Below are 16466 nucleotides of genomic sequence, written 5' to 3'. Positions count from 1 at the left end.
AAGCCACATGAAGATTGCCCAGGAACAGAAGCTCAGAAGAGAAAAAGCTCTTCTCCCAGAGCAGAGAGAGAAAGCCTCCCCTAGAGACGAGGCTCCCCTACGACTTCTAGCCTTCTCAACTGTGAGAGAATGCATTTCTGTGTGTTAAAGCCACCCACTTGCAGCACTTTTGTTATAGCAGTACTAGACAACTAAGACAAGGGCCCTCAGCCAGCCATTTTTATAATCCAAAGGCCAGACAGCATGCTAGATGGGCAAGCATAAGGCCTCTAAAGGTAAGGCAGTGGAGGTCTCATCATGTCGCTGAAGTTTGTGTCCAAGGGAATAAATTTGGTGCTCCTAATTCATTCACTGAATATACCATGGACTGCCAGAAAAATGAGCAAATCTGCTTTGGAAGAAATACAGCCAGGATTCCTCTTAGAGGAGAGGATGGTGAGATTTTGTCTCATGTACTTTGGACATGTTATCAGGCGGGGCCAGTCCCTGGAGAAGGACATCATGTTTGGTAAAGAATAGGGTCAGCAAAAAAGAGATGATATGATGCAGCGGATGATACAATGGGCTCAAACATATTTGAGTTTATATGCTGATTGTGAGATTGATGCAATACCAGGCAGTGTTTCATTTTGTTGTTCACAGTGTCCCTATCAATCAGAGCTGACTTGATGGCACCTAATAACATGGACAGGGAACTGCCAGTAATTCAAGCTGGATTCCAAAGAGGACATGAAACCAGGGATATCATTGCTGATGAAAGATGGATCTTGGCTGGAAGCAGAGAATACCAGAAAGACACTTATCTGTGTTTTATTGATTATGCAAAGGCATTTGACTTTGTGGATCATAACAAATTATGGATAACATTGAGAAGAATGGGAATCCCAGAAAACTGAATTGTTTTCATGAGAAACCTGACGTAGTTAATGAGACAGTGGCTCAAACAGAACAAGGGAATGCTACATGGTTTAAAGTGAGGAAAGGTGTATTTCAGGGTTGGATCCTTTCACCATACTTACTTAGTTTATATGCTGAGCAAATAATCTGAGAAGCTGGACTATATGAAGAAGAATGTGGCATCAGGATTAGAGGAAGACTCATTAACAATCTACATTACGTAGATGACACAGCCTTGCTTGCTGAAAGTGAGGAGGACTTGAAGCACTTTTTGATGGAGATCAAGGACCACAGCCTTTAGTATGGATTAAAAACCAAAAAACCAAACCCAGAGCTGTCGAGTCGATTCCAGCTCATAGCAACCCTATATGACAGAGTAGAATTGCCCCATAAAGTTTCCAAGGAGCACCTGGCAGATTCAAACTGCCTACCCTTTGGTTAGCAGCTGTAGCACTTAACCACTAAGCCACCAGGGTTCCCAGTATGGATTACACCTCAACATAAAGAAAACAAAAATCCTCACAGCTGGACAGATAAGCAACTTCATGATAAATGGAGAAAAGATTGAGGTCATCAAGGATTTCAATCTACTCGCGTCCACAATCTAAACCCATGGAAGAAGCAGTCCAGAAATCAAAGGACACATTCCATTAGGCAAATTTGCTGAAGAAGACCTCTTTAAAGTGCTGAAAGGCAAAGATGTCTCCTTGAAGATTAAGGTGCACCTGACCCAAACCATGGTACTTTTAATTGCCTCATATGCATGCAAAAGCTGAACAACAAATAAGGAAGACCGAAGAATTTACACCTTTGAATTATGTGTTGCATAAGAATATTGAATATACAATGGACTGCCAAAAGAATGAACAAATGTGTCTTTGTAGAAATACAGCCAGAATGTTCCTTAGAAGCAAGGATGGCAAGGCTACACCTCACTTACTTTGGACATACTATCAGGAGGAACCAGTCCCTGGAGAAAGTTGGTAAAGGGTCAGCTAAAGTGAGGAAGTTCCTCAAAGAGATTAATTGACTCGGTAGCTGCAACAGTAGGCTCAAGCATAACAATGATTGTGAGGATGGCACTGGACTAGCAGTGTTCTGTTCTGTTGTACATACGGTCACTATGAGTTGTAACTGATTTGATGGAACCTAACAACAATAACATCAACATTCAAAAGGTGACCTAATTGCCCAGGCTATTTTCATAAACCAGAGACAAAAAGCCAAAGTTATTTATTTGTGCTGCACATTTAATACCCATGTTATCTAGGGGTTCTTTCCTCAGTCTACTTCTCTTCTGACTGTACACATTTTTCCTATACGATATCCACATTCAGAGTTTTGATTACAATCAATAAGCTGATTATTTCCAATTCAGCACTTCTAGTCCGGACCTTCTCCCAAATTTAGACTCGCATATCCAATTGCTTCTTGGGCTTATCTACCTGATATTGCCTTTAACCTTGTCTGTTTCACAAATTATAAACTATGTGCCCTAAGAGAAGAGATAGGATTTTGTCTTTTTGTATTTCTATTGTTCAGGAGATTTTTCAGTGGATTCTTTTATATTGCTAATTAAAACAGGAATATAACCCAAGAAATTTCTTTAAATGCATAGGCAGGCATCATAGAGTGTAGACAATGTTTTCATCTAGAAAAAATAAAAGAGAAGGAGGAGAAGACGACGGAAAAGTCAGCATAAATATCACTATAAATATCTGTTCGTGGGTTGTGTCCTTATGCCATCAATTTCATGCCTTACCTGTGACTTAGCAATAGCAGTTAGTTGATGTTTTCCTTCTAAATATATGGCCCTGACATTTTCAAAGTGTGTGGTATTTGCTTTTAGAGAATGAAATATCTGTTTTACTTAATTATAAAATATCGTGACATTTTCTGGTTCACTAGTCTTCTAAAATGCCCTACTGTAATTGGAGTAACTGGAGTATGAGATGATAAATAACACAAGAAGGTCACTCCTGTGTCAGTTGTCCACTATACTTATTTCCATTGTCATACATAATCCCCACACTTCCTATCTTATTGCATCAGAAAATAATGGGTGGAAAAATGCCTACATTTTGGTGTTCCAAATGTGAAAGAGGACTCTAAACCACAACTAAAATGGCTGGCAAAGGCCTGAATCAGACTCCATGTTGTTGTAGCCCTTCGCCTCTCTTTTCAGAGTACATGACCCATGACCATGCTTTTGACCAAGAAAACTTGTTCTGTGACATTCTGAGGTGGCCCACCCAGAGTGTTGCGGGACAGAGAAGGAACCAGCTCTGGATCATAGGGAACTGTAGCTAAGGTTGAGTACCCAAGCCCATAGAAAATCTTTCTAAATGAGGTTCATGATAGCATGTCGAATGCCAACCAAACAAATGGGTGCCTGTAGTCTTCCCAACTCTGTACAGAGTTCTGTAGAACTAATTATAAAAGATGTATGCTTATGCTCCTTCTTTGGAACACCATGTTGAACTTTCATTTTGACATTTCCAAATTTGCAAATCTTTGTATCTGAATAAAAGTCTTATTTTACAGAAATGCTGTTTAATTTTTAGCACAATCTAAAATCTGTATGATTTAACTTATTTTTAAGTGTTTTTTTAGCATCTATTACATTTTCAGTTTATCTTACCTCATATTTTGCTGTTGTGGTTGTTGTTTTGTTATTTTTTGGTAGTGATTTTGGAGGGTTAATTTATTCACTAGGCCATGCATGTCATAATTCTTTAACGTTGGTTAAATGAATTAATGAAGAAATAAATGAGGAAGGAAAGAAAGAAAATCAAGGAGGGAATAAAATAAGTAAAGAGGAGAGAGAAAAAGCAAAGAAGGAAGAAAAACATTCTTTAAAACTCCAAAAATGATTAAGGCAGGGTTTATTTTTTAAAATAAGACTTATTTCAACAGTCACTGAACCTTATATATCTTCTTTTTTTTTCTGTTGATAATGCACTAAACCAGACCAAATCCATTGCCATCGAGTCAATTCCATCTCATAGTGACCCTATAGGACAGAGTAGAGCTGCCCCATAGGGTTTCTAAGGAGCTTTTGGTGGATTCGAACTGCAAATCTTTTGGTTAGTAGTTGTAGCTCTTAACAACTACACAAACAGGGTTTCCGGATAATGCACTAGAGACTTTATGTATCTTTTTTTTTTCTGCTCGTAATGTACTGAAGATTGAGTTTCCTTTGCATTTGGGTAGATATATGTACAATGCTTAGAAATGCAATGACAAAAAACAATAAGAACAATTTAAATTAAATTTCACTTGAATGTTTTTACTTGCCTGTCTTGAGACAGGAAGAAGTACAGCCTGAATGCTCCTTAGAAGCCAGGATGGAGAGACTTCGTATCAATTGATTTGTACACGTTATCAGTACGGACCAGCCCATAGAAAAGAACATCATGCTTGGAAAAGTAGAAGGTCAGGGAAAGTGAGGAAGACCCTCAATGAAATGCATTGATACAGTGGCTTTAATGATGAACTCTAGCATAGCAACGATTGTGAGGATGGGGCAGGGCTGCATAGCGTTTTCTTCTTTTGTACTTTGAGTCCCTATAAGTCAGAAATACCTCAATGGTCAACTAAAAACAACAATAAACATTAAAATTATTTTGCATATTACCCAGAGAATAACCATTGTTTCGAATGGGCCTGTTCAAATATAGTAGAGAAAATTCACCAAATAAATATTTCCTTAAAACAACTGACACAAAATTAAACCTTAAATTCTATTTTGGCATCAAGTCCATAGACAATTCATTTATAGGTCTATCATATGGCTTCCCGAACTTTAGAGTACATATAAGATCACCTGTAGATGTTGTTAAAATGTATTTTCCTGTTGTACTGCCAAGATTCTAATTCAGTAGCCTGGACTAGGAGCGTTTGATTTCACAGTTCTAAGAAGCTCTCAGCTGATGCTGATTCTGAGAACTCTCTTGGAGTAGCAAGGAATCCTATATAACTTAGCCAGACTTTCCAAATGATTTTCTGGTGTTCAGTTTTGACTATAATGAATTATCCAATCAGTAGCAAAGAGGTGATTTTTTACATGCATACACATTTGCCTAAGGACTTACTGAAACTAATTTTTCCTTCCATCAAGCGTTATCATGTCAACACACAGATTTCAGTATGGAATGAGTCCCTAAAGACTGAAAGCACGTAAATTAAATTCCAAACAAATGCACCAGTCACTGTGTGAGATAGTGACACATTCTGTCAAGCCGATTCTTACCAGGGACTCTATAGAACAGAGGAAGTCCCATAGGAAGTCCAAGGCTATAAATCTTTATGGAAGCAGACTGCCACATCTTTTCTCCAGGGAATAGCTGGTGGGTTCAAATTGCTGACCTTTTGTTGAGCAGCCCAGTTCACTAACCACTATATCACCAAGGCTCCTTTCCTGAGCTTTTAGGGTCATTTAACTTTAAATACGAGATTTATTTTACCATGCAATACTCAAATGCCTGCTGATTTTGACAAATGTTTGCTTCTAGTTGATAACTTAAAATTTTTTAAAATCCATGAAATAACATAAAAGTGAAATTTAAAAACCTTTAGGAAATGCATTTGAAACAAGTGACTTCACTTTTACTATGCCAGTTATCACTATTTATTAGAATACAGGTTAAGTTTGTTAATGTGGTAGGTAACTTTTTTGGACATGTGTTTGTGAAAATAGAGGCTTTTCCTTTGCTCTGTTCACAGGTGGCCAGGCTAACACTGGCCTTAATATTTGACAGGTCCTTTTGTTTCCTGGTTAACTTGCCTTCACAATCTTCTATTGTAAAATCACCTGGATAAGTTACTTCTTCGCATCTGGAAGGACAGATTTTGAGGATTAGCTTTAGTTCCCATAATGTGATCTCATAACTGACATGGTTTAGGAAAACAAAGGAAGGATTCCAGTGCATTTAAATACACCTGCCCTCTAGAGAAGCACATCATCTCTCAGGGCTTCAGTTGGGCTTCTCTGACTCGTGAGTTCATCTTCGGTAAAAGGTAATGTATTTATGTGCAATATAATATGAAGTTTTATTCTAATCTTTTGCTTGCTGGAATAAATTGAAAACCATTTTGAAAATGCATACTATTTGTTGATAATTGTCCATCAAAAGTTTTAAAGAAATGGTTATGTTATGTCAGGATCTGAAGGTGAGTTCAGGACCTCAATGCCTCTGAGTCAACATTAGCCATTGCTGTCCAAAGTCAACACTGTGGAAAATGGAGGGGATGTGCGCTATCTTTTCTTCGTCCTTGACCAAATATCGGACATCCACTTTGTTAATAATTACTTTTACTCTTAATTTAAAGCTAAAGCTTAAATTTTATAGGAAAATAATCTCTTGGGTAGTTTAAAAAGTTGTCTTTTTGCAAATGTATGTACTGATTCAAAGGCTTAAGTAACTTTTCTCAAAGTTACTATATTCCCATCACTAAGTCATTTTAAATGGACTTTTCGACTTTTCAATTCAAAAGCCAATGGACTCTTCATTGTTCTTTTCATCATTCAAAACACTTTTTGTTATTTTCCATAATTAACAGTGCACAGCAGTTACACGTCTCTGTTTTACTTAGTCTTTACTCATTTTTGTTTGTGATTTTGATCAAAGGGAAAATTTAAACCCCTACATTTTTAATTGCGATTTTTAGGAAATACTTGCTTAAACCCCTTAAATATATATATAAATCTCTTTATAAGCATCCTTTGATGCTTTTCAATAAAATTCCAGGCATATAAAACACCAAAACTTTGTTTTTAATACAAATTGTAGACATACACAACTAAAAGTTGCATCCTTTTTTGTATCTTAACATGACGGAAAGGTTGGGTTAACTACTAAATGACAAAAAAAGTTTATCAAGAAATACGCAATTATTATAGTTTGTCTTACACAACCATGCTTAGCTTAAATCAGTGAGGCAAAAACAGCAGATAACAGGGAACATACCACTTGTCATGATCTCTGCCTCATGTGTTGAAGACTTAGAATTATTTAGGAGAAGAATAGTTTTTCTATCATTAAACAAAAGATGTTACCGTAATGTTCTATCACAACTGACAAGTTAAAAAAAATGAAATAAAACGCCCTTTTTTTTTTTTTTTTTCATTAAAGGTTTCCTTTGCAGTTCGTAATTCACAGGTATAAATATCGTGTGTCTGTGAGTTCTTCCATAAAAATATTTTCCAGTGAAAATATTTTTGTTCAGGTGTCTGGAATTCCGAACTGGAGCTGTGATGGTGCAGTGGTTAAGAGCTCAGCTGCTAACCTAAAGGTCAGCAGCTGGAATCCACCAGCCACATCCTGGAAATCCAAAGGGACAGTTCTACTCCATCCTATAGGTTCACAAGGAGTCGGAATGGACTCGATGGCAACGGGTTTGGTCTTTTTTTTTTTCTTTTTTTTTGAATTCAGAAATAATCTGCTTTGCTTCTTTTTCAACAGTTATGAAACCGGATTCAAAGAATTATATAAATACATCAAAGAGTTCCAGATTAGCTTAAATGTGTTGAATAAGAATATTTGGAAATTTAAATAATTTTTACCATTTCGATTTCCCAAAGTAGCCACAGATATTTTCCCTGTGAGTTCTTTTTCAGTTTGATTGTTCTCTGTCCAATATCATTACTGTTCCGATGTCAGCATTATATTGTCTATACAATGCTCAGGCCAGACAGCTGGCACATTGAGATTCATTCTATTATAAAACCAGGCTCTATTGCCTGTCATTCTACTTTCTGCACATCTCTTTGTGCTGTCCCTTAATTATTACCCCTACTCAAAGCTTCATATAATCTCACAACTATCTAAGAAGTCGTCCTGTTTCAGGCTGTTTCCTCATTACTTTCTGAACTATTTGCAATTCTAACATTCCATGTTCTTTCTCATTTTTATTTCTGTTCAGACTCCAGACATGTTCCGTTTCCCCTCTGCCTTCCCTCTCTTTACTCCACTCTATACCCTTATTCTCCTGGTTTGTTTAAGGTGCTCTTTTTGTGTGCCTTTAGAGCATGTTAGTATTTCCATTTCAGAACACTCATTTTTTTACTCCTACTCAGTGGTTAAGTGCTACAGGTCTCAAATAATAAGGTCAACAGTTCAAATCCACTAGCTGCTCCTTGGAAGCCCTATGGGGCAACTCTACTCTGTCCAACAGGGTTGCTATGAGTCGGAACCAACTCAATGGCAGTGGGTTTGTTTATCTTGGTTTACTAGTCTGTAAATTCCCTGATGTCAGGGTATGTGTTTTAATTGTCTTTGTACATCTAGTATGTTTCATAAACCTTTGGAGCATAGTTCGATCAATAAATGTTTGATGAATGAACCAAAGAATGAATGTGTTACTGATTTCTCACACATGCTTTCACAGGACTCAGCAAAATATGAAGTTCTTTATCTTTGCCTTCATCTTGGCCATCATGGCTGCCATGATTGTAAGTATATCAGGAAATTTTGAAGAATATGTTCTCAGAAATTTTCCAAAGAATCTTGTTCATTACCTGTGTCCTGGCCTATGTTTCCATTGACCTGAACAATGCTTTATAAATGTTCATGCTTTTATATGAATATTTTCCTTAAATTAACCTACATGAGTTTATTCAAGACTTAGAATAAATCTTCAGTACACACACATGCACACAGAAAGCCACACACATGCACACAGAAAGCCACACACACAGACTTCAAATGTAATTATCTCATTGAAAAAATAAATTTTAAAAAAGTCTCCATAAAGATATAGAACTACAAGCCTAATAAAATGTACTTAAATATAAAAAGTTTCATATCTACCTAAAGTCAGGAGATCCCAGATAGCTTTGTCATTTATGACTCTGTTTCTCTAGGTAAAGCACTTGACCTTTCTGGAACTTGTTTTTTTTTTTTTTTTTTTCCTGCTAAAATTAATACTTGTTTATACGCTGGTATCCTTTATGTCTAAATTATTGGGAAATTTATCATGCAATAATAATAGCAGTTCAACTAATCCACCGAATTCTAAAGGATGTTTAAAACATCCAGTCAGCTATGGAAACATAGTTTATCACATCATGTTGTTGTAAAAGGATAGACAGAAAAAAATTAAACTCTAAGAAGAAAAGCAGACAGCTGAGCTCTATCATCACAACAAAAGCTTAAATAGCTTTTGAGCTACTTAAAACATTACGCATATAAAAAATTTTGTTTCGGGCCAAATCCGAAGTTTATCTTTTCAGTTTTCACTCTCCTATTCATAGTAATAGACTTTCCCTATCTTTCGCACACAAAAGAAACATGGCCCAAAGTAAATTGACATTTAAATATTGCAGATTAATCAGAGCAAAAGCCTACTCTTCACTCACTTTAAAGATGTCATTGTACAAAGATGTCCAATAAAGAGTATCAACTTCCATCCCTTAGATTCCATTCACAATTGTGGCTGCTAAGTGCATTTTTACATTCGATCTTGAGTTAATATTAAGATGTTAACTATATTGTTCTTTTCTCCTTTTAAGGGAGCTGATTCATCTGAAGAGGTAAGACACCTTCATTCAATAGAACATTTAATAATCAACAGTGTATCATATTTTAAACAATTTTTCTTTATTTTAACAGCGATTTCTTCGTAGAAGATTCCGTGTAAGTATTTGCCTGATAATATTGTGTTGTTCAAACCTACTTACTTTTCTGAGTATTTATTCTATTAAAAAAATTGATAATTTTCTTTGAAATGTATTTATATCATGAATGCCCAAAGTACACACTGATTTCATGTATTTATGATACACCAGAGAAAGATCCAAGAGTGTTGTGTACCAGTAAAATATAAATGGAAACTCAAATACCACCTTCAAGAAACCGGTCTCTGAATTTCAGTATCTTTGTCTGGTAAATGAACACCTTGCCTAAAATACGGTTGAAATTCTGACTCCATTAAGTACAGTATATGCCTAATGGAGCTGATAACATAAGTGACGTGGTTTTTACCTTCTAGAAAAAAAAAAAAAAAATTTTTTTTTCTTTTTCGATAAAGTTAACAGGCTAAACTGACCATGTAAAATCAGGTGGAAAATTTAATTTATTTAACATTTTTTCTTAATGATGTGTACCCTTGACATCTGAATATTTTGGCATGTTGTATTAATGTGGTAGGGTCTGAAAGATTCTACTTCATAATATAGTAAATGAAAGAATTCAAATGATATAAAATAAAAAGATACAGAAGGAAAGATAAGGATATTTGTATTAACAAATGTAAATATTAAGTAATGTAGGAATTTTAAGAGAGAACAAAATCATTATAAATCAAGAGTAAGGTGAAGCAATCAGAATCTCTCTCTCCGTCCTTCTCTTTCTCTTACACACACACATACACAATCTCTCCTTCCTCCTAAGTTGATGTTAATCAATTATCCCTTCCTGGAATATTCAAAGATGGGCAAGACTGTAGCTTGGTGGTAATATTACAAAGAAGATGTAAGTCTCCTTTGAGTGTTTGGATGTAATCAGTAGTGTCAGATGTGCTACAAAACAACAAAATTGCCAGTAAATGGTAAAAAGGTAAATATTTAATGATTTTAGCTTCCTTTAAACATTTGATTATAAAAAAAGAAAAGCTAACGGAAAGGTTGGAAAAATAATTATGTAGATAATATGCAAGTTCCCACTGATTTTAACAACCTAAATTTTCAATGGAAATTATTGTGAAATAATTGCACTGTCATGGCCTCAATTCTCTACAATTTTCTCTTTCCTTTTGTGTGTATACAGGGAGAGCGTTTTGAATTTCAACCTTTTCCACGAAACTTTCCGCAATATTTTCCTAAACAACCTTTCCCAGGTCCATATGCTAACAACTTTCCTCAGTAACCACAAGACTTGATTACACAGGTATGCCAAGTTTAGTGACATTTTTGATCTGTATAAATATCAATAATGACATATAGTTAAAAGAAGGAAAACATAAAACCAAAACCGGTTCCTCATTAAGAAATCTATCCTGGCATTGTTGTTAGGTGCCTTCCAGTCAGTTCCGAGTCATAGCAACCCTATACACAACAGAATGTAACACTGCTCCTTCTTCTGCCATTCTCACAATAGTTGTTATGCTTGAGGCCATTGTTGCAGCCACTGTGTTAATCCTTCTCATGGAGGGTTTCCTGTTTTTTGTTAACCCTGTACTTTACCAAACATGATGTCTTTCTCCAGGGACTGAGCCCTCCTAACAACATGTCAAAACTATGTAAGACACAGTCTCACCATCTGTGCTTCTAAAGAGCATTCTGGGTGTACATATTTCAAGACAAATTTGTTCATTCTTTTGGCAGTATATGGTGTATTCAACATTCTTCAGCAACACCACAATTCAAAGGTGTCAATTCTTCCTCTGTCTTCCTTATTTATTGTCCACCTTTTGCTTGCATATGAAACTATTGAAAATATGGCTTGAGTCAGGCACACCTTAGTTTTCAAGGAGACATCTTTGCTTTTCAACTCTTTAAAGAGGTCTTTTGCCACAGATTTGTCCAATGGAATGCATCTTTTGATTTTTTGACTGCCTCTTCCATGGGTGTTGATTGTGAATCAAAGCAAAATGAAATCCTTGACAACTTCAATCTTTTCTCCATTTAACAAGATGTTTTTTATTGGTCCAGTTGTGAGGATCTTTGTTTTCTTTATGTTGAAGTGTAATCCACACTGAAGGTTGTGGTCTTTGATCTTCATCAGTAAGTGCTTCAAGTCCTCTCCACTTTTAGCAAGCAAGGTTGTGTCATCTGCATAATGCAGGTTATTAGTGAGTCTTCATCCAATTCTGATGCCCCATTCTTCATAATGCCCAGCTTCTCGGATTATTTGCTCAGCATACAGATTGAACAAGTATGATGAAAGGACACAACCCTGACGCAGACTTTTCCTGAGTTTAAACCAAGCAGTATCCTCTTGTTCTGTCCAAACAGCTGCCTCTTGATCTGTGTACAGGTTCCTTATGAACACAATTAAATGTTCTGTAATTTCCATTCTTTGCAACGTTATCCATAATTTGTTATGAGCCACACAGTCGAATGCTTTTGCATAGCCAAAAAAAACACAGGCGGGCATTTTTCTGGTATTCTCTGCCTTCAGCCAAGATCCATCTGATATCCCTGGTGTGCCTCTCCCGAAATGTACTTATTTGTGTAAATGCTTCCAAAAGAAAGCTTTTATACCACTGAGGTTAAGAGTCTGGACTCTGTGGAGAGAAATACCTGTGTTTGCAGGCTAGACCTGACAACCTGCAGTTCCATGGCTTTGAACTATTCCTAATCCTCTCTAAACCTCAGTTTTTTCACTGACAAAAATAAATATTATAATAATACTTAACCACATTTGTAGGATTGGTAAAACTGTTAAAAGACGTATATCATATGAAGCTCTTAATCAGAAATTTGTATAATTGTGACTGCAGTCTGTCCTGTCTATAAATCTGTTCCTGGATTATTTTTAAAAGATTCCCACCTAAAATATAATCCTTTGAGCACCTGTACCAGGTCAGAATCAGCATTTCAATAAGTTCCCTATATAATTCATACATGCAATCAAAGTTGAGAATCCCTGCCCTAAGGCAATTTAATGAGAAATTAGGAGCAGGATCACTGATCTAATATAATACCAAAAAGAAGATAGAAAATATTAATAATTTATTTTTTGACATTCAGTTTTATCCATTCACACACAACGTAAAGCCTTCCAAATTCTATGAAAGATGAAGGATTTTGCTACAAAATAAAGCAATATTTTCTGGAGATAATAGAAGACTGTCCTACATTTGAAGTTGATATTGTTCCAAAGGATTTCGATTACTTTTAAATGCACTTGTAGAGTTTATTCAGATTGAATTCTCTGTTACCATTAATGACAGGGTGAAGAGTCTGAACATGGTCCCCTAGGCATTAGGTAATAACTGAAGATATATATCAAGGAAGGATGTATTAAAATATTATTCTGGGAAGATCCATATGGATAAAGCATGTAGGCTATATTTAATGGGAAGAAGTAGGCTGGTGCTAGAAAGACCTTAGAGAAACATGAAAAAGAGACTCTAAGAAAGAACAATGAGCAGATTTCATGATGGTTTGAATGAAAGACCAAGCCAGGGGCGAAAAAAAAATAAATGAAATTCACCAAGATTGGATTATCAGAGTGCTAAGCAAATATGCCCTTCTTAAAAAAATCAATAGTCAACTCTTAAAAGTCTTTTTGTTTGTTTGTTTTCTCTCCTATCCCTCCAAGGAATTCTGTTTTATGAGTATAGTTTGTTCTGTGTACCCAGTGCTGTCGAGTAAGATAATTAAAGAACATAATTATGTTAATTTTGAAAAAGAAAAAACTTTCAAATTGAAAAGTAAAGTGGGCTAAAATGCAGAACTGAGCTACTAAACCTTGTATGAGAAATGACAAGAAGAAAAAAAAGATTTGATAGAAATTCATTCAATAAATATTTAAGTACCAGAAAAAAGTACAAGAAAAATAACAGTAGTTTGCTATGTAATTAGCTCAGCTACAACACTTAAAGAAACAGAAATAAAGGAGTCCTTTTTAAAATACTAGAAAGAAAAGATTGGAAGGATTGGAAAGAATTCCTGATTGTTGTGTTATTATTTTAGGAAAGAAAGATCCAATTGAAATTGGTGTTTATTCAGTCATTAGATATTTCTTGATCACATATCAGTGAGAATTGCAGTGTGATAGCCATTGGGGATCTAAATATCATTACTCCAAAGTCTCTGCATTTAAGAGTTTATTGTCTACTTTTAGAGATAAATGTAAAAACAGGCAATCATCGGATAGAACACCCTTTGATAAAGAAGCGCTGTGACCGGATGGGTTATATAGGTATGTAACACAAACAGGTGTATGTCAGCAAGAGTGAGAGAGAGGATAGGCAGATAATGAAGAAGCCATTGGGAAACAGTCAAAATAATTTAAGGAGATAAAAGAATGAACTAAGAAAGAAGTAGTAGAGATAGATACAGTAGCCAGGTACTCTAATATTGCTTCCGATTACATACCTGCTTTTGAACAATTTTAGGAGAGCTTTTTATACACAAGGGTTCAATCAATATGACACTATTTTTAGGGGTGGATATTTTTCACAAAGGAATATATCATCTGACAAGATGTAACTCAAAACCAAGAAAGCGTAAGAATATTAACAATGACTTAATGCATAGTTCAAAATTTAATAAAAATAGTATTTTCTTTCTATCCACAGGCTTGTCAAGAAGTCCTATTTGCTCTGTACTCACGATGATTTTCCTACTCTAAGGCCTATTTGCCCCTCAAGCAACATTTTATTAAACCTCATACAACACAAATGAAGTCCTTATAAAGCAAGTTTTATAAAATTATCTAAAATATTATAGTACTATTTGCATTATCTTATGTATTGTATTGGAATTTGAAAATAATTTGATCCATGAACAACTTCTCTGTATCCAAATTCCATGTTTTGAAGACAGAAAAGAGAATTTAATCAAATATGGCTACATATCTACAATAATAATCAATAGTTTTAGAAACTGTGGTATTTCCTAGACTCTTTGATTTTTTTCTGCTTTGTTCTCTGATATAATACTATTATACAAATTTAAAAAAGTACTCATACATAACAAATTCATCTCTCAAGCATATACTGGATATCTCATCTTTATCTCAAATCTCAATATAATTTTTCTGCATACAATGATATGCCGATACTCTTTCTCCAGTATCTCAGTATTTCTAAAGAAAAACCGCATAATACCATATCATAATCTTCTGGGATAACTGTATTGGAAGAAAGAAGACCATGTCATATCTGTGTGGTTAATGAAGGGGCATGAACATTGTCTTGGCAATTTCATTTTAATTTTGAAATGAAAGAACTTCTAATCTATGCTCTTTACAAGAAATCACTAGAATATTAATCAAAATCGTATCTCTAAATGTAATCAGATTTGTAAAGTTAAGTGATTCACTGTAGCTGTAAAGAAAATCTCAGCTATGTAATGGTTGCACATATTGGCAGTTAAAAATCTGCAGATTACACTGTATTACAATTTTAATGAGATAGACAATTGTATTCACCAAAATCCATGAAAACAGGGCTTCCGCCCTTGAGTAAAGCAACTAAAGTCCCATCTCCAATCCCCACTTGCACAGAGCAGGGAAGGTCTCTGCTGGGGACAAAGGCCTTTGTAAGGGAGCAGAAGAAGAGTATGAGCAAGTGGAGAGAATGCTGTGAGATGTGTGTTTTCATTGTGTGCTCTCCCCTGAACTGCCTTTTGATGCCTCTCATTTAGGTGAATATCTTAGTCATCTAGTGCTACTATAATAGAAATACCACAAGTAAATGGCTTTAACAAAGAGAAATTTATTTTCTCACAGTCTCGTAGGTTACAAGTCCAAATTCAGGGGAAGGCTTTCTCTCTCTGTTGCTCTGGAAGAAGGTCCTTGTCCTCAATCTTCCCCTGGTTGAGGAACTTCTGAGGCACAGGGACCCCATGTCCAAAGGACACGCTCTATTCCTGGTTCTGCTTTCTTGGTGGTATGAGGTCCCTAACTCTCTGCTTGCTTCCCTTTCCTTTTATCTCTTGAGAGATAAAAGCTGGTACAGCCCACACTCCAGGGAAACTCTCTTTACCTTGGATCAGGGAGGTGACCTGAAAAATGGTGGTGTTAAAATCCTGCTCTAATTCTTTTAACATAAAATTACAATCACAAAATGGAGGACAACCACATATGGCCTAACCAGGTTGATACACAGATTTTGGGGTGACAAAATTCAATCCATGACACTGTGTAAAAGACTTCTGAAGTTTAGGATATTCAAAATACAGTTTTATTGTGCCCTGGTGGCACTGTGGTTAAGAGCTAGGCTGCTAACCAAAAGGTTGACAATTCTAATCCACCAGCCACTCCTTGGAAACTCTAATGGACAGTTTGTCCTATAGGGTTGACCTGATGGCAACAGCTTTGGTTTGGTTTTGGGTCCCTCGGTCTCAGTTAATTTCACCATGCACTCGCTCAGATTAAAAACCTCTGTCCTTCAGCTTTTACATATAGTCATTGTATTAGCAAATCGGTGGACTCTACCTGGTTTATTTATATATATATATATATATGCGTGTATATATATATATGCCCAACCCAGTGCCGTCGAGTCGATTCTGACTCATAGCTATCCTCGCTTTTTGACATGGTTAGTTTCCCAGTAACAGGTCTTTATGCAGAGCTGTTCTAATGTGCCAATAGAGTATGACCACATCAAATCAATAATCGAGGATGACTATCTGTTGTGCATAGGGTTGGTATGAGTCAGAACCCACTCGACGGCACCTAACAACAACAATGTATCATTACATGGAGCTCTGGTGGTAAAGTGGTTAAGAGCTCGGGCTGCTAACCAAAAGGTCGGCAGTTCGATTCCACCAGCCACTCTTGGAAACCCTATGGGGAAGTTCTACTCTACCTATAGGGTTGCTATGAGTCAGAATTGACTCAATGGTACACAACAACAATATCATTACATAACTGCCAGATTATATCATTACC

The 16466-nt window shown here is 35.9% G+C and overlaps 1 protein-coding gene across 1 annotated transcript in view; it reads left to right on the top strand.

Moving 5' to 3' along the window:
* The first annotated feature begins 250 nt into the window (after positions 1-250).
* Positions 251-16466, top strand: part of STATH (statherin) — a 58297-nt gene continuing 42081 nt past the window's right edge. The window contains exons 1-4 of the mRNA XM_049885290.1: positions 251-275; positions 5802-5916; positions 8287-8350; positions 9410-9430. Coding sequence (XP_049741247.1) covers positions 251-275; positions 5802-5916; positions 8287-8350; positions 9410-9430 — 225 coding nt within the window. The remainder of the gene's footprint in view (positions 276-5801; positions 5917-8286; positions 8351-9409; positions 9431-16466) is intronic.

The sequence above is a fragment of the Elephas maximus genome, chromosome 5, assembly GCF_024166365.1.
Source record: "Elephas maximus indicus isolate mEleMax1 chromosome 5, mEleMax1 primary haplotype, whole genome shotgun sequence".
Classification (NCBI taxonomy): domain Eukaryota; kingdom Metazoa; phylum Chordata; class Mammalia; order Proboscidea; family Elephantidae; genus Elephas; species Elephas maximus.
Note: the sequence above shows the minus strand (reverse complement) of the source record. Positions and strands in the feature narration are given on the sequence as shown.